General features: G+C 34.6%; 1 protein-coding gene across 50 annotated transcripts in view; it reads left to right on the top strand.

Annotated features, from left to right (window-relative positions):
• The first annotated feature begins 1,964 nt into the window (after positions 1-1,964).
• Positions 1,965-20,047, top strand: part of tlcd3ba (TLC domain containing 3Ba) — a 20,609-nt gene continuing 2,526 nt past the window's right edge. The window contains exons 1-9 of one of the 50 annotated variants that reach the window (XM_073936319.1): positions 1,965-2,075; positions 2,380-2,458; positions 2,751-2,916; positions 7,344-7,475; positions 7,571-7,730; positions 10,613-10,696; positions 14,812-15,034; positions 17,196-17,291; positions 17,639-17,748. In XM_073936319.1, the coding sequence (XP_073792420.1) occupies positions 7,606-7,730; positions 10,613-10,696; positions 14,812-15,034; positions 17,196-17,291; positions 17,639-17,748 (638 nt within the window). In that variant the 5' untranslated portion in view covers positions 1,965-2,075; positions 2,380-2,458; positions 2,751-2,916; positions 7,344-7,475; positions 7,571-7,605. 50 annotated transcript variants of the gene reach the window in all.

Raw genomic sequence — 20,047 nt, 5'->3', positions numbered from 1 at the left:
ATTTCTGCACTTGTACTTGTTAGACTCCACAGAAAACCATGAAGCGCTGTTTATTTAATTTTGCTTGTAATTTGATAATTTATGCAATAAACAAAGTCTTGATCATCACAGTGGAACTAAACGAATTAAATATTTCCAATTAGAGCGATTCAAATCCTCTGATGAGATTATATTTATATTGCAATATACAGTATATCGCAGCAAAACAAAATATCGCAATGTCAGATTTGTGCAATATTGTGCAGCCCTTAGGTCTGATTATAAATGCACGTGTACACACAAGTTTTCAAATTTGTGTAAAGCCATATTTGCATCCAAATCTGCAGTGGGTTCTGTTAATTTTAAATGCTATATTTAAGTCCCTGTAACCATAATGAAACATATTGTGTCAATACCTTTATTTTGTTTTGTTGTGTATATTGCCTTTCAGATACAAAACAGTTGCTAATATATATTGCAGTTACCCTAGACCAGGGGTGCCCAAACTTCTACGTATGAAGGGCCAAAAACCAAATGTCATTGAGAGCCGTGGGCCGAAGTTAAGTATACCAAACTATTTTGCATTAAAGTTGCCAAGGGTAATTTCCTAATTTATTCCATAATATTTAAAAAATAAGTAGAAAACAGTACTTTGAGTCTTATTAACTAATGCGGTAGAACCTTTTCAATTACAGTTCATTGCAATTAAAACATAAACAATCACATTTATAACACAGTGAAGTTCAATCCTGAATACACCAGTCAAGCAGGATCTGCTTTTGCCTTGATTCCCTCACCAAAGTCTCTGCATTGTCCATCAGTCGGGTTACAGTATGTACATTTTAAACTGAATTGCAGCATTTAAATCAAAACATTTCATTTTCAGTTTGCCTTTTTGTAGCTTAACAAACAAAGGGCTACATTACATTTGAAATTACAACCTCTAAATCATCCCCATCATTCTCCCTCTCTTCTCAGATGGGATGACGGTTCAAATCAAAGGTTACCATGGGCCAACTTTGGCCCGCGGGCCCTAGTTAGGACATCTCTGCACTAGACTAATGTGTGTATTTCTGTTTACATCTAGTTTCTCAATATAAATTATTGTTACAGCTCAGGAAATTAAATGAAATGTAAAATTGCATGTTTTTTTTTTTTTTTTTTTTTTTTAGAAAAAAAAATGATGCTTTAATTATATTTAATGCTTTGCAGAATTTGTCAACCAAAAACCTTTTTAGAAATAGGAGCTTGATATAAGATAAGGGTTTCTTAACATATTTAAATAGTCTATTCTGTATTTTTTATGTATATATATTCTTTTTGTCAAATACATTTTTAGGGCTTATTTTAGGGATGTTTGAACTGAAATGTATTACATAGTAATATTTATTGTGAAAATATACTTGACATACACTAAATCCTAATCATTTTCCCAGTCATATCAAATATTTAATTTGTAAGTATTTAATATAAATGCAAAACTACAGTCATGTTATAAAACAGTTTATGGGGCTGCTGATTCTAATCTCGCTGGCTGCATAGCAACATTGTCATGTCAGGAACTACATCATGTGCATAATTGATTTGTTTAAATGGCATTAATGTACTTTTTTAATTAAAGCATTAGCATATTGATTTCTGTTATGTAAACAAACTATTGACAAAGTACTACACGTTTACTCTGAATTCAGATCAGATCACCCCTTTTTATAAAAATATGTAATCATACGTACTCTCTAATTTAGCAAGATAGTAATTGTTCAATCAAAACATGAACACATTTGCATATCTTCAACGGACTCTCTCCTAAACAATGAATGTAGGTGACAATAAAGGCGTCGGACCATAAATAGTTAATACGGTCTCGCACTATCAGGTCACTTTGTTTTTACTCGCCATTGGTCGTGCTCACTGTCAATCACACCGTAAGCCAATCAACGCGGGGAAAATTCGTCGCGTTCGTTTTGTCCGGCCAATCAGCAGATAGTTACTATGAGTCGCGGTGCAGATTTAAAAGTAAAATTAATCTCTTGTCAACACATTTACGACCGGGGCCGTTCGCAAAGACGGGATTTGTGACCCGAAAGCGAAGCACAGTAAGTCAAATCGGCGTTTTCTTAATTTCCTCGTAACATTTACTCCGTTTTACGGAATTTTTTAGCTAGAGACAACGGCTGTATTCATCCTGCAAGCCAGGCTCTGAGTCATGTTAGCACAGCGCTAGCCCGAAAGCTAGCGTGACTCTCTTTCTCTACTTTGCATACAGCCGAATTAGAATGCGGCCATTATTTGGACAACTTTCGCCATTTGGTTCGTGATTTGCACATGTTTTGTAGTCAAATGTGAGCCATTCCACCCTCCTCGCCATCCCCCGTTCCCACTTGTTTTGTGTAATCCTAGTGAGGCGGTCAGAGAGGCAGAACCGGGGACCACAGTGGTTGCTTGGATACCTGCTTCTCCCTTCATCCATCTGGTCCAGGTATCCGCTCTCCGCCATGGCAGCCTACATTTTCATGTAAATAAGTCATTTGCAAGGCTAATGTTTGTGTGTGGTCACATCTGACCACTGCAGCTTTTGATCTGCTGACTCAGCTCGAGTGAAGAGCTGACCAGATGGACGCGGATCAGCTCTCTTATATGTAGGGATGCGCTCGTCTGCTGGACAGGTGGATGAGGACTGACAGCTCACAGATGAACTTTGCATTTCTGTCGTCCTTCCTTGAAAAACAATTCTCTCCTTGCTGCTATTTTAACTAGTGTTTTCCCAGCAGGTGCTGCCAAACCAAACTGGTGAAGCTTTCGGGGATCAAGCTCTTCGGATGAATTGATAACAACATGTGGACCGTCTCACAGATGCCTCCTGGACCTTGTGAACCGATTTCTGCAAGACTGTGACAGGATTGTTTTGGCCTTCATCTGACGCTGCTCAACCTTAATGTAATCCTTTTCCCTTATTTTTGATTGCTATTTTCTGCTCTTATCCAATGTGATCCTTTGTTCCTTATGCTGTTCTTTGGGTTTAACCCGTTTAGACCCCAACATACATTCTCACTTACTTTTTTTTGTTTATATTATATATATAACACAGAAATAAACTAATGGTTTCAGCATTGCATTACTACAAACAAATGTGTAGATCATTTGTGTATCATTTGCTTGTCGCAGCAAGAGCAATAGAAGTCTTGCCAGTGCTCATGTATTGACCGTCCACTTTGTGTCTCTGATTATAGAACATTTTGTAAACAAAAACAACAGTCCCAACGTATTTCCTGTTTTACATTTTTAATTTCTATAGCTTTCGAGAATTTAAAAAGAGCCAAATATTGATAAATAATAGCTGTTCTAACATGTTATGATTGAATTGCCTCTTGTTACAGTTTGATAACAAGCAGGAAATGTTCGTAGGCCAGTGACATGACCACATTGAGATGGAAGTTGAAAGTGTCTTTTCATTGTATTGAAAAAGTTAGAAGCTCACAAAGGGATGTAACACCTGCTAGAGGACATACTTGGTTTAGTAACGTTTATTTATATCTTTTAATAAGCTTTTATCTGTCAAGCAAATGAAACACTAAATCAGTTCAAATTGTTTGCTTTACTCTATGTTGAGGTGTCATGCTGTAGTGTAATCACACAGTTACCTACAGATTAGTAATTATTAACAACATGCTGCTGACTAAAGGGCTGTGGTTAGCTGCTTGCACAATTATGCATGATATATTGTTATTATGTGGTTTTCCCCTACAGTCCAAAGACATGCAGTATAGGTGAATTGAATAAGCTAAATTGGCAGAATGTGTGTGAATGTGAGAGTGTGTTTTCCAGTGTGGGTTGCGGCTGGAAAGGCATCCGCTGCGTAAAACATATGCTGGATAAGTTGAAGGTTCATTCCACTGTGGTGATGCCTGATTAATAAAGGCAATAAGCCTAAAAAGAAAATGATTGAATATTGTTATAATAATAATAATAATAATATAGTTTGTAAAGCTTGTGGCGATAATTTGTCTTGTGTAGGCAATGTGTTGTCATGCAAATGATCATGATTAATAATTGCATTCTGTTTTTTTAATGTCTCTTACAGTTTAAGCCTTGCATGTTTTTTAAATGTGCAATTGTTTCCAATGCAATAGTCTCGTACTGTTTACTTTAACGCCATTGGAAATCATATTATAGTACAATTTATTTTATATGAATAGCAAAATATGATTTAAACTTGAGCTCTTTTATATTTGAAAATACCCCCATAATAAGTACTATGTTGTGAAGATGTATTAAATAATGTAACACAACGTAACAATGTGTTAACTTTTAAATATTTACATTTTCTCGAATGGTTTAGCAATTCAATTTTGTTAGCAGTCAACATAACAATGGTACATCAATATATAATCATCGTAAATAAGTATAATACATATTGATTATGCATAAACTTCTGGATGTCGTGGCTTGCCATAATTGTAATGGAATTCGATAGGAAAACAAAAATGCTGATGTGTTTTGTGTCTCCGGGTCTGAACGGGTTACTGCAGGAGTCGCTTGCATGGCATGGACTGAACACTGGCGCACAATAATAATCATATCGTGTTGGGGACTCGGGGGGCGCATCCCTATTTAGGCAGCCGGTTTTTTTCCATTAACCATGTGGGGAGAAAAGCGATCCATTACTGGCTGCCGAGAACACACACACAGCTAGCGGGCCTATCGTATGCAACCTGTTAGCTAAAGGTCCCGACGAGACTCCCTGTGCCTCGCGGCGCGTCGCGTGCTGCTGGACCGCTGGCGAGGACACAATAGAATGGGTGCCGCTAGCCGGCTAGCTATAAAGGTAGCGATTAAACTGCTGTTGTTTACACGGACGGTGAAAATCATAGCATGACCCGATATGACATAGGCGACAGTGGTGCGTTTTATGGTATATTGTTTAGTATATAGATTTAGTCTGTTTGAAATCAGAACGCGTCATGTGTTGCGTAAGTTATGATGTTGATGATGATGTGTGTGTTCATAATTTGTCGTGCGCCCGGCTCGGTCTCTTGATTTATTTGCGCGTCACATCAGATTCGTTTAAGCAGGCTTGCATGACAGCACTGCACTTCTCGGATTTGCTGTAATGTTTAGATTTGGGCGGAAATTACATTTCCTGACACAGCTTTTGTGATTGACCTGCTACAGACATGCATTCACCGTCTCACTTGAGCAATAACACACTCCCTTTCACCTCCTCCCACAAGGTTACCCTGTGACCATAGCACTGAATGATGTCCTCCACCCTCCCATTATTGAAAACACACCCTTTTCCCTTCTTTCTTTTTGGTCTCCCCTTGTCTTGATGCCCTCCCTCTCCCTGCAGTAATCTTTCTAAATCTGTTGCTTGCTAATCCTTTCCGTTCCTATTTCAGTATGGGCTGTACAGATTCTTCTTTTTTTTTATATAAATCTGCCAGTTGTCTGAAATGATTTAAGGAGTCCTTGTGATGCGTTAATGAGACGAGAGGATGCATTCACAATGGGATTGTCCTCCTGGACATTCTATCTGTGTCATGCCATTAAAATATATCCCCTGTTATATGGACTTGAATATGACTTTAGTAGTACTTAAAGTGATAGTTCACCCAAAATTATTATTCTGCAATCATTAACTTACCATTAACTTTAGGGATGCACCGATCTCAGTATCGGGTCGATACCTGGGTAAAATACATGTACTCGTATCATGCATGAAATGTCGATACATGCACCAATGCTCAACAGTATTTCACTACGTGGATGTGATTTGTCCTACCTGACTTAAAAGTCTTAATGTATTAATTAATGTATTATTTATTAATACCTTAGTCTTTATAAACAATCCATTTATAAAATACATTATTAACCAATCTACAGGCTACTGAAAAAATAAATCGATAATGCAATATGATCCTTGCATAATGATCACAGCGAGACAAACTAGCACTCATTGTATACATAAACTTTATACTCGGATGCTTAAGACCTAATTTAATCATGACTTCTATTACTATATATGCCTATATATGACAGAGGTTTGTGATGCATCAATTTACAGTAGCGCATTAATGAAATGCTTATTTTCCACGAGCCATCCACCCGCACAGATGTGTAAGACGGGCTCGAACAAAAATATACACTTCATGTATTTATCTTGGAAAAAGTTCATTCATTCATTTTCTTTTTCGGCTTAGTCCCTTTACTAATCTGGGGTCGCCACAGCCGAATGAACCACCGACTTATCCAGCATATGTTTTTACGCAGCGGATGCCCCTCTAGCTGCAACCCATATCTGGGAAAACATCCATTCACACTCATACACTACAGACAATTTAGCCTACCTAATACACCTCTACCGCATGTCTTTGAACCGTGGGGGAAAACGGAGAACCTGAAGGCAACCCACGCGAACACAGGGAGAACATGCAAACTTCACACAGAAACGCTAGCTGACCCAACCGAGGCTCGAACCAGCGACCTTCTTGTGGTGAGGCGACCACTACCACTGGAAAAATGTGTCCATCTTTTTGAAACAAATTTCATTTGGTATAATTTGTATTTTAATTTTAATGTATGTTTTGTCGGTCAGTTATCTACAAAATAAACAAGAACGAATAATAGAGGTGAAGTGCTTCAAAACAAATCCGCTATATAGGCTTCAGTGCCAAAAACACAATCTAGTTAGTAAATAATATAAATAATAATATAATTGATGATAATATAAATATAATTAAAGTGAAATATTCGTTGGTTCAGAAACGCCTATATTAAACAGTTTTTTTTTCATAGTCAATGGCAAAAAATCATCCAATGCACTTATCAGTTTTAGTTTCAATTCCTTATATTCGCTGCACTGAAAGTATTCCCAGATTACCTTGGAAGAACAAGCTTGGTTGAACGGACGAGAAATTGGGAATCTGTACATGGTATCGGCAAGTAAACAAATTAAAATACTCATACTTGATTTGTAATAAAAAAGTGCTATCGGTTCATCCCTACTTGACTTGTTCTAAACTTGTGCCTGAACCTGACTAACCACTGACATCCATATTAATAATAATTAAAAAAAAACAATATCATGGATGTCAGTGGCTACATTATTCAAAACATCTTATTTTCTATTCAACAGAAGATACTCAAACTTTTTTAGAGCAAGTCAAAGGTGAGTAAATGATGGCTGTATTATTTTTTGGGGTAAACTATGCGTTTGAAAGTAAAATTGACGCAGCAAATTTTGTTTGCATGTCGCTCAATTGTCTTGACTGCAAATGTGGATTCTTGAGGTCTAATGTATTTTCTTTGTTTACTCTCCCCATTTTTTTTCTATCTTTGCCTTCCCCTTCTCTCATTTCTTTCAGTGATCAGATTTTGGTGAGAACCATGTTATAATTATGCTAATTCAACGATCAAATTGTCTGTCACTAACTAAACAGACATCAGTCTAAAAAACTTGATGAGAATTCGATTACATCTTTGACTTTTCATGAATGGCAAGGATTTTTTCACCTACATTTGTATTAAATGGTTTTTTTTTAGACGCCTATTAAAACAAAATGCTGAAATGTGTGATGTTTATGCTCCTTAGACAGACAGTGACGTTGAGCAACATTTCCCGAGATTATGCTGAGCATCCTTGCAGCTGGCTCCATATTCTTCCCAGGCCTCTTTCTGCTGTCCAAGCGATTTCTGAAACATGCTCCTGGGCTCAAATGGAGCGAGAAGGATGCTGTCATCGTCTCATCCAGGTAAATAAGGGGAAGAGAAAGTGAGACGTGTCGAGAGGAGCTGTCAGGCTCAAGCTACCTGAGTTTTGTTTTACTTGTGTATCCAGTAAAGAACACATTTTTTTTCTTTTTATAATGAACATTAAATTAAGTTTTAGTTAAAAAAATTAAATAAACTTAAGAATTGTTTTTAATAATTTTAAATCAGTGATTGTGACAAGTGCATCCTCTGTGTAAGCATAAAAATCCATCAATAAAATCTAAATAATAAAAAAAAAAGATTATCTTCAGTGACAAGTTTTATTTATTTATATGATTTCCTTCGCACATACGTCACAGGTATTTTGTTTTATGATATATTGGATCAGAATATATTGTGATAAACAATTATTGTAATTTTATGCCACTCATTATATAATGCCAGAATGACATTATTTTATTCTTAAGATTATTTAATTAAATTATAGGCATTGGAATCAGAATTTGAAAGCGCATGAAAATATATTAAAGTGATTTATAGTAAATACTATAGTATTTTTCAACCATATTTTTATGCTCATTTTGGATATGCGAATAAAAAATAGGGTAATGGAAACACCAAGATGGGCATACATTTTGAAAATGCACATAAAATGTATGTGCATAACTCGGTAGGATAAACTTTTTATTCAATGAGAAAAGATGCACATAAACTGCGATAGACACACTTTTACCGAACTAATTCCATTATGCGCATTAAAAAAGGTTATGTGATTTTGTTTTAAAAGATCATGTGATGATTAAAGTATGTGTGAATGGACAATGCAGGCTGAGCACATTTATAAAACATCTGAATTGTTGTTTTGGCCATTCTCGAATGCCTTAACAGTTTCAGTATTAGTGTTTATTATTAATGACCTCCAAACCTGTCAAGAGCGTCATCAGCCACCTTGCGTTTATTGCATGATTTCTAAAGTGCAAGTAATTTATTAAATAAAGACAAGATTCCTGCAGCTTCTCCCACAGCAGCAAATTTCTTTTTTACTGTTGTTATTTGGCGCCAGATAATCTGGAAGTGATTTTTTTGTTCTCTTTAACTCGTTAGATGGAAACCCTGCTTTATTCGCACATCTTTCATGCCATATTCCAGTTTTGCGCATACATTTTAATTTGCATTTTTGGTTGGAAACATAGCTACTGACACCTCCAGTATAAACGGAGATCTAGAATTGTTTTTTTTTTAATGTATGGACGATTTGTATATCGCATCAACAAAAATGATTGAGCTCATGTTCATGTGTTGTGCGATAAGTCGATATATTGATTATTGTGACAGGCCTACAGTACCCTGACACACACAACTAAAAAATAAATATGACAAAGCAACATAAGTATCCATCTGGAGCTTCTCTAGGGATCTTGTTAAATGCTACCATGTGGCTCTAAGACCCACCAACATTCACCACTGCTACCAAGTTGACCAGGTTGTGATGTTGTTAAATTTGAAAGGTGTGTGTCAAGGTATGGCAAACACTGTAAAAAATGCTGGGTTCCATAATTGTCCCAACACAAATAATTACGTTAACTTTGATTGTTTTTACAAACTTAAGTATATTTAACATAAAACAATTAGGTTGTTCGAAAAAACCCTCTAAAGAATTTTGTTGATTCAAATCATTTTAAAGCAGTAGTTTGAGTAAAGGGTACGAGACAAATGTATAGTATGTGAAGGCTTTGCCGGACCTACCGCATGCACTCAATGCAGAAGTATAAACTGGCACAAAATGAGCTCTCTTCTGCATTTGTGTAAGAACATCCTGTTCATTAGCATGTGTGTAAATGACTAAGAATAACAAGTGGCAGTAAACTGTCAAACTACAAAGCTAGAACAAACCCATGCACTTAAAATATATATATATCTTTGCTGCTTGTTCAAACTATTTAAAATGAGCCCACATAAATGAAACCACATAAATCTTGAGTTTTTTGGGGGGACAACTTAATTGTTTTATGTTCAACCAACTTTAAATTGTACAAACAATTTAGCTAACTTAATCAATTTGCATTGAAACGACATGAAGAGATCATGTGAAACCATAGCATTTTTTACAGTGTGATGACAGATGAAGTAGCAGCATAACAAGATGAATGTTATGACAAAAAGAAATTATGGAAGTGAATGAGACCAGAAGTATGACACATTTAAGTTGCAATAGCTGATTCTCTCTTACCTAAAAAAAGATCAGTAAATGATGCATGTGGTGTTTTAAAGCTGAAACTTCACAAACTCATTGTTGGGACACTTGCGAGTTATTTCACATATTGTTTAATAAACAAAAACAGCATAATATGATTTCTTAAAGATCTTCTGAGTAACATTAGACCATTTTGAGGGATGTAAACAAGAAACAATAGTGCCAACATATTTCCTGTTTTATATATATATATATATATATATATATATATATATATATATATATATATATATATATATATATATATATATATATATATATATATATATATAGCTTCTGAGGACATAAAAAGAGCCATACTGTATGTTGATAGATAATGTCATGATAGCTGTTTTAACATTTAAGTTATGATTGAATTGCCTCTTGTTACAGTTATGAAATAGTTTGATAGCAAGCAGGAAATGTTCATGGGCCAGTGACATAACCACATTGAAATGGTCCATATTGCATGTGAGATTACATTTGGTTGCAGTGCTTTGTGAGATGTATCAATGAGCTTTTCTGCTTGGCTTGGAAAGCTGCTGTGCAATTTTTTTGTTTAAATGACCCTTCCTTTAACTGGTGTTATCACAGTCTGCTATTATTGGTTTCAAGTGTCTCCTGTCTAAGGATAATCACAGCCAGTTATGATTTCTTTCATGCATGTGATTCGTCTCTTATGTTTCTCAGACTGGTCTCCTCCGTTCAAGCCATTATGGCATCCTCTGCTGGATACATCATCGCCTGTTCTTGTAAAGACATCATCGAGGACCAGTGAGTATCAGCTGCATTTCAACCGAGAACATTTTGTAGGACAATTCTCTGTTGTTTACACACAACACCGATTCACTTAGGTTTTTGTTTTCCCACGTGTCTCTTTTTATTTAATTTGTGTGTGCGTTTACAGCCGAGAATTTTCTCTTTTGTATGGAATTGATCCCAGATGTGTAGGAGTGCGAAAGTATTCCCTTCACTCCGAGTGTTTCTAAGAATGTGCTATTCCTCCAATGCACACCTTATGTCAGTGTAATCTAATTAGGCTCTCAACCTTATTAGTTCCTATCTGTAAATCCGCTGTGGCGCATCGAGCCGGGGGAGGGGGAAGAGTGCAAGATGGAGTAGACGGGCAAAAATACTTGACGGTGACTTTTTATGACAGCTTTAGTCAGCGGTTTCAGCTCATTCCTCAAAACTGCATCTTAACACTCTGTGAAACCCATTAGATGCGTTCACACTGACGCTTTTGTGGAAAGCGATTGGCTGTAATTAGATTTGCCTCGCATAATTGAATTTATCTTGTTTATCGTGTTTATTTTGTGCAATAACCCTCGAAGGCGTGCGAGTGAATGAAGAACGGCAGCGCAAATAGGTCAGAGCAATCATGTTGCATAAATGATTTAAGCCAGGTAAACTCAATTACTCGGGCTATGTGTTGTGAAAGCCTCTGTCAGGGAACAGGAGGAATGGGAATTAGACAAGGGCTAAGTTAAGTGCTAGGCCTATTTGACAGGTCTCAAGTCAAGTCAGAGTTTAAATATAGGCATCAGCATTATGTTAACGTATAACCAGATTATGATGGCTTCTGTTCGGTATTCTTTGGAGTATTCATAAGCTGTAACATATTAAATGGCATGTTCTTCATTTAACTGAACATGTTACTATTAGTAGTTGTTAAAGGTTTTTTTTCAATGCTATACATTTCTTCTTACTGTCTACTGTTGTTTTAGTATTAATGAGTAACCATTGTAGTAGTGTATAAACAGTTGGGAAAATAAGTATTGAACATGTCATGTTTTTTTCTTGGCAATAATAATTCTAAAGGAGCTGTTAACATGGAATTGAACCAGATTTTTGTAAAGACCCAAACAATGCAAACATAAAAATAAAACAAAACAAAAATAAATCTGAAATGTTAGTTATGGTATTAGTTACTGAAATATATTTAATACTTTATAGAAAAGACTTTTTTGAGTATTGCAGCTTAAAGAGCTTTCATATGGAGAATTAAGTCATGAATTGCTCAGGTGTGAATTTTTTTTTGACAGACTTTAACAGAGTGTACAAATCTTGATGTTATGTGGGTTTCGTTTATCAAATATTATCTTTATTTTGTATTTTCTATTGGATTCAAGTCTGGTGATTGGTTGGGCCATTCTTCAGCTTGATTTTCACTCTCTAAAAGAATTTGGGAGTGTGCTTGGGTGTGTTTTGGATCAATGTCTTGCTGAAATGTCCACCCTGGTTTTATTTTCATAATCCTAGTCATGTAGATTTTTGGACTGAAACAGCTAACAATGATTTCCAATGATGAAGTGCAGAGGGTTTCCAAAGATCTTCTGAGAGATTTCTGCTGCTGTCTGGGCTTTCACTGCCTTTCTACACTTTCTTCATGTGTTCAATACTTTTTTTTCTTGCGTCATTTTATTTTATTTTGCATAACTTCATTTTTAAACTAATTAATTGTTTTCTTTGCATGTATGGATTTCTTTGGTTGTTACCAACATCCAGGGAAAGTTTCTAGTCAGACAGCAGCTTTAAAAATATGTTTTCTGAGAAAAAGGGTGACGTGTTGAATACTTGCTTGTGTATACAGTTGAAGTCAGAATTATTAGCCCCCCTGTATTATTAGCGCCCCTGTTTATTTTTTTTTCTCCAATTTCTGTTTAATGGAGGGAAGATTGTTTCAGCACATTTCTAAGCATAATAGTTTTAAAAACTTATTTCTAATAAGAAAACATTTCAAGACACTTCTATACAGCTTAAAGTGACATTTAAAGGCTTAACTAGGTTAATAAGGTGAACTAGGCAGGTTAGGGTTATTAGGCAAGTTATTGTATAATGATGGTTTGTTCTGTAGAATATCAAAAAAATAGTTTAAAGGGGCTAATAATTTTGTCCCAAAAATGTTTTTTTTTTAAATTAAAAACTACTTTTATTCTAGCTGAAATAAAACAAATTAGACTTTTTCCAGAAGAAACAATATTATCAGACATACTGTAAAAATGTCATTGCTCTGTTAAACATCATTTGGGAAATATTTAAAAAAGAAAATAAAAATCAAAAGGGGGCTAATAATTCTGACTTCAACTATATACTGTGTGTGTACTGTATGCATATTATATTTATGTATATAAGGCTCACCAAGACTGCATTTATTTTTTTATTTTAATAAATTTTATTTAGAAGAGAAAGAAAATGACTGAAGGGGAAAAATATTAATAAAAACAAAGAACAAAGCAGTTGTCGTAAGGGTTACAAGGGTTACCATTTTTGCCAGTACTTGCACTTTTTTAATATTAAATCTTAGGTTAAAAGTCAGTCTTCCCATCCATTGAGCCCTTGTTGGAGAATAAGACTGAAACCATTTTCGAGTTATGGGTTTTCTGCTATTACCAAGACTGCATTTAAAGTAAACATTGTAAATTTTTGTAGTGACTTTTTGTATATACCTAAATATGTACTTTTTATTTCTGTAAAGGAAAAGCAGATTTTTCAAAAGAATTTGTTCAGTCTTCACTCTTCAGTACCACATGATCATTGAGAAATTCCTCTAAAATGCTGATTTTTGTGTTCAATAACATTTCTAATGATCATTTCTAAAAAAAAAAAAATATATATATATATATATATATATTGGAAAGCATTATACATTTTTAAAGGATTCTTTGATTAATAGAAAGGTTTTTTTGTAAAGATGCATTTCAGTGCATCCTTGAAATAAATTACTTTAGGAAAAAAATCATACTGACCCTAAACGTTTGAACCACAGTGTATATTTAGTTTTCTGAAACAAACACGCATACATCACAATCACAATTCTGTTTTAGATGCGAGTCAGAACTAACGCTTGATTTGCTAGTCAAATTTATTAACAAATACTTCCCCAAAAAATGTAAATGTCTTAATTTACTCCCTCCTGTTGTTGTTGTTCTAAACCTTTTACAAACGAGACCTTTATATAAGAATCATAGAATTGCTGCTTTCAATACACCCTTCAATTTAAAAGCTTTAGTAAGCACTGAACACCATTGACTTGCTCATGGTTTTCAGTCATGAACATATCAGGATATTTTTTAAATGGTGAAAAAAAAAAAAAATACGGACAGTTAATTCAATTCATCTTTATTTCTATAGCTCTTTTTTTCTCAGTGTGGTTTAATTTTCACTGCTGAAAGTCCAAACACTGAAGAGCAAATGAAGTTTACAAGATTGTCACATTTAAAGTGCCTTTCTTAGCATAGTGTGTATACGCTTGTTAAGTTGTGATGTGTGAATTACTGCTTCCGGGTACAAGCCACTACTCATTTGAATTGAGAAAATATTTGTTGATGATCACAGACACCAATCCTTTAACAATATATTAAAAATGTGGCACTTTCTGGCCATCTGATATTAGGCATGGATATAAATATTTTGATTTTCAGAAGTATTACAGCACTTTGTAATAGTCTATTATTACATTTGTTGAGCCTCCCCCTACTGCAGTGGTCACCAAACTTGTTCCTGAAGGGCCGGTGTCCTACAGATTTTAGCTCCAACCCTAATCAAACACACCTGAACAAGCTAATCAAGGTCTTACGAGGTATACTTGAAACATCCAGACAGGTGTGTTGAGGCAAGATGGAGCTAAACCCTGCAGGGACACCGGCCCTCCAGGACCAGGATTGGTGACCCCTGCCCTACAGTTTGATCAAGTGATTGGACCATGTAGCCACTTTGCGTGACGTCACACTTAACAAGCGGATAAAGTAAAACTATTTATTAATTGATTGACATTTAAACTATTTAAGTATTAATACATTTTATTCATAACAGTAATAACACAAACTAACCCTAAGAGCTGTGGATTTCCTCAAGTTATCACTTTTTCTCTTCCATTTTCCTTCCAGGCATTGGCTCACCACCAGCTATATCCTCTTTGCAGTCCCCTACTTCGTTTATGACATCTATGCCATGTTCTTGTGCTACTGGTACAAACTTCAGGTTAAAGATCACGAGGAGGAAAGCGAGACCAAACCGATGAGATCTGCCATCAGGGGATACCTGCACCGCGAGTTCCTCATGGTCCTACATCATGTGGTCATGGTCACTGTGTGCTTCCCCGTGTCTGTGGTGAGTGGACTGAGGGGCCTTCAGACATAAACGCACACCTTTACATTAGCTAACATTAGAAAGTGAATTATTGAGGCCCATCTGAGTCCGTTTGGAGTGTAGCAAACACAGCTTTGGCCTTATGACTGATGGGATTGTAATCTTGTAGTGTGCCTCAGTCCAAGTTGTCCTGTACAGGCCTGTGTACTTTCACCCTGTAATTATGCTCTCCATCACTCTCCATCTGTATCCATGGAGACTGTTGCTGTCGGCAGCCATGCAGCAAGCAGCACCCTGGCATTAGCTGCACTTAAATGGCAATGAGTGTTTAGGACTGATAAGACAGGGGGGACCTCTGCAGCACTTCCTCTGATAAAACCACACTAAAGCCTCTCACACAAGCCTCCATTTTCTTTTCTCTTTTCTGTTTTCTCTTTCTTTCTGTTTTAATTATTCTTGTTTGTTCTTTTATTTCCTTTCCATTTTCTTTACTTCCCATTTTTATTTACATTTACTTGGCTTCAATTGTCCTTTTTTTAATTTTTCCTTCCCTTTTTCTTTTCTTTCTGTTTTCTTTCCTTCCCATTGTTTTATTTACATTTACTTGGCTTCAATTTTCCCTTTTGCTTTCCCTTTTGCTTTTTATTTCTCTTTCCTTTTAGTTTTCTTTCCTTTCCATTGATTTATTTCCATTTACTTGGCTTTAATTTCCCTCTCCTTTCTTTTGCTTTTATTTCCCTTCCATTTTTCTTTGTTTTCCTTTAATCCCATTCATTTATTTTCATTAACTTGGCTCCAATTTCTCTTTTCTTTCCTTTCATTTTTTTTATTTCCCTTTCTTTCCTTCCCTTTTTATTTTCATTAACTTGGCTCCAATTTCTCTTTCCTTTCTTTTCTTTTTTATGTCTCTTCCTTTTCTTTCCTTACCATTTTTATTTCCATCTACTTGGCTCCAATTTCTCTTTCATTTTCTTTCCTTTTTATTTCCCTTTCCTTTTTTCCTTCCTTTTTCTATTTTCATTAACTTGGCTCCAATTTCTCTTTCCTTTCCTTTCCTTTCCTTTTTATTTTCCTTTCTTTCCTTCCCTTTTATTTTCATTAACTTGGCTCCAATTTCTCTTTCCTTTCCTTTTTTTATTTCCCTTTCTTTCCTTCCCTTTTTTATTTCCCTTTCTTTCCTTCCCTTTTTATTTTCATTAACTTGGCTCCAATTTCTCTTTCTTTTCTTTTTTATGTCCCTTCCCTTTCTTTCCTTACCATTTTTATTTCCATCTACTTGGCTCCAATTTCTCTTTCATTTTCTTTCCTTTTTATTTCCCTTTCCTTTTTTCTTCCTTTTTCTATTTTCATTAACTTGGCTCCAATTTCTCTTTCCTTTCCTTTCCTTTTTATTTTCCTTTCTTTCCTTCCCTTTTATTTTCATTAACTTGGCTCCAATTTCTCTCCTTTCCTTTTTTATTTCCCTTTCTTTCCTTCCCTTTTTTATTTCCCTTTCTTTCCTTCCCTTTTTATTTTCATTAACTTGGCTCCAATTTCTCTTTCTTTTCTTTTTTATGTCCCTTCCCTTTCTTTCCTTACCATTTTTATTTCCATCTACTTTGCTCCAATTTCTCTTTAATTTTATTTCCTTTTTATTTCCCTTCCCTTTTTTCCTTCCTTTTCTTTCTTTCCCATTGATTTCTTTCCATTTACATGGCTCCAATTTCCCTTTCCTTTAATTTCCTTTCCATTTAATTTCCTTTCCCTTTCTATACCCTAACTTTCCTTTCCATTTTCTTTTTCTTTCTCTTGTCTTTTCCTTTTCTTCCCTTCATTTCATTTTTATTTTCTTTCCCCATTTCTTTCCCTTTCTTTCCTTCCTATTTTTATTTCTTGGCTCTAATTTTCTTTCCTTTTATTTTCTTTTCCCTTTACATTTTTAACTTTCCACATACAATTCCTTCGAATTTTTTTTTTCATTTTTCTTTATCTTATTTTCCCTTTCCTCTTCTCCTTTCTTATCTTTTAATCTTCTCTCTTCTATTGATGCCTTTTCCCTGTATAAACTTAAATTTCCATTTTCTATTCAAATCCTTGTCTTCCTCCGACCTTTCATGTCCATTTACCTTTTTATTCCTTCCCCTCCCTTTCCATCTTTCTTATTGTGTCATTTCTGTTCTGTTTTCTTCTTTTTTCCCTCTAGTTCTGGAGACAGGGCAAAGGGGATTATTTCCAGGGTGTGATGTTTCTGGCAGAACTCAGCACCCCGTCTGTCTGTCTGGGAAAAATACTCATCCAGGTACTAAACACAAACATTCTCCTCCATCTTCCTGTGTTTTTCTTTCATTGTATCAGTGCATCTTTCTTTTTACTGACCTAGACATGTGGATTTTTTTGGTTTCTGCTTCTTTTCTTTTCTTGGTAGTGGATCTTAAAGCATCTGATTGATTGACAATGATTTTTCACTGACAACACTCTGTTGTACATCTCTCTCTCTCTGTCACTTCTTCAGTGTTAACATGTGTTGGGGAACATTGAATCAAGGTTGTCAGGGTTCATTGCCCTGCCTATTAATATTTTTCTATCTTTTAAACCCTCTCTCTTTCTCTACTTCCCGCTCTCTCCTTTTTTTTTTGTTTGCCTCAGTACAAGCAACAGCACACTCTCCTACATAAAGTCAATGGAGCTCTTATGCTGGTCACTTTCTTCATCTGCAGAGTTGTTCTATTCCCCTACCTCTACTACGCCTATGGCAGGTACGATCACTGTTTAACACTCTTATTTCATCTAATTTCTTACCTATTTTTTCCTTTTGTCCCCTCTTTCAGCACTCAGTCGCAGTGCCTCTCATATTAACATTGATACTTAAATCTGGATTTTCTTTTTTGGTCAGACATAAACATCTGTCAATTTCATTTCTTTATGAAGCACATTTGAAAACAGCCACAAGACTGATCAAAGTGCTGTACGTAAAATCAAATTACCTATAGAGCATAAGAGACTACATATAGAGGTAATAACAAGCATTGAAATGAACTGGCAGAAATAACAGAAAAATTTAGAAAAAGAATAATAGTCAAGGTTATTAAACAGCAAGATATTAGTAGGGCAGATCAAACAGGTGAGTATTTAAATGGGATTTAGAAATGCAATTTATCTAACTTTGTATTGACCCAGAATTCTAACATGAGGCATTTACATAGTCTTAAATGATTGTAAAAATAAAAACCATAGACGATGTGATGTCTTGTCTAGAATTGATTATAATACTAGGACAAATTTCATTGGTCTGGATAGGATGTTTTACTTTTAAAAATTGCAGCATTTGATGTATTATTCATAAGACTATAAATTTGAGCATCTGAAGACTTTAAACACTTGTACTACTAGTTACATTTCCTGAGTATGATCTTTTTAAATAAACCGCTGAGGACCTGTTCAAACAGAATGTGGTTTTACATTAGGTGTAGTCTGTGGAATAAAACATTTTTGATTTGCCATTTTAAAGCTTCTCTTTCAACTTCAGTTCTGCATTTTTAGAATCATGTGTCATGTGAAACACACAAAAAAAATTGTGCAAGTTGCTGGTATAGAAGTAAAAATGCCTTGCAACATGTTTACATGGGGGCAAAAAATGCACAAAAAATCCCCAGGAACTTAAAGTTATTAAAAGATGCAACTGATTAGAAATTGATCCTTTAAAGATGCAGTTTTGTGTTTTGATTGACATGAAAACTGAACTTATGGAGCTACTTTGCTCAAAATGTGCCTGAACCATCACCTTACAGTTTTCTGTATGAAAATAATTGCATTATCTCAAAAGACTGGGTTTACACCAGGACTATTATTAATTTTATAATGCATGAAATAAATTGCAAAGCCTTTTTTAAAGACACATTAGATTTATTAAGTATAAAGTAATCTTAGTCGAACTCTTTTTATTGGCAATTCTCAATCAGAGAGGTATTACAAGGAGGGAAAGAAAAATCATAATACATTTTCACTATATTGAAGAAAAATATTGGGTGGTAATTAAACACATTCCTTATTCTCTGAACCATATTCAGAGGAAAATAAAAAAAAAACAAAACAAAAAAAAACCAAATAGCTAAACTAAAAAAAAAAACAAATGACACCTAAGTAAGCCATTACTGTTAAATGTCAGCTATCAGACTCCCCCAGCCCCACCTGAGCTACCCTGAGGTATTGCAAATTAGGCCTGCACGATATTGGAAATAAGCAGAGATTGCAATTATTTAGTTATTTAGTTTTTCTTTTTGTTTTTTGAGATTTATATATTGTAATTATGAATATAATTTAGCAAGACAACATTAGTGTTTTTGGAAAGAATTCACATCTTTACATTGATTTACATGGGATGATTTTGTAGAATACATTTCCATAAAATATAATAAACAAATTAAAAGCATGGAGTTATACAAGAGAACAAACATAAGAACAAAATAACAGTATTAAGGTATAGAAACTCAATTGTCAACTAGAAAACAACAATATATAAACTCAACTTATTATTGTTAAAGCTACAATTAATAAATGTTTATGCCAAAATGCTTTAAACACAACAGTCCTATGCCTTAAAAACACATACAGATAAAAATCTTTCACTTTATTTTGTTAAAACTTTGCAGTGACTCCACAAATCATGTTCTAATATTGAATAAAATCTAACATTGCAATATTTAGTTGTTCTGTATATATATATATATATATATATATATATATATATATATATATATATATATATATATATATATATATATATATATATATAGGAAGTAATTTATTACATTATATTGAATGGGATGATTCTTAAGAGGAGTGAATATGCATAAAATATAATAAACAATGATCCTAAATCCCTGTGATCTACAAGCATCGATATATACAATAAAGAAAACGATACAGTTGTGTTTAATTGTTTTTCGAAGAGTCTAACAATATTTTGGTACAGTAATTGAATAATCAAATGTAAAATAATACTGCATAGTCTTTGTTTTATGAATAATTCAGTTATGAAGTTAATCGTTATTTAAG

The sequence above is a fragment of the Danio rerio genome, chromosome 3, assembly GCF_049306965.1.
Source record: "Danio rerio strain Tuebingen ecotype United States chromosome 3, GRCz12tu, whole genome shotgun sequence".
Lineage (NCBI taxonomy): Eukaryota > Metazoa > Chordata > Actinopteri > Cypriniformes > Danionidae > Danio > Danio rerio.
Note: the sequence above shows the minus strand (reverse complement) of the source record. Positions and strands in the feature narration are given on the sequence as shown.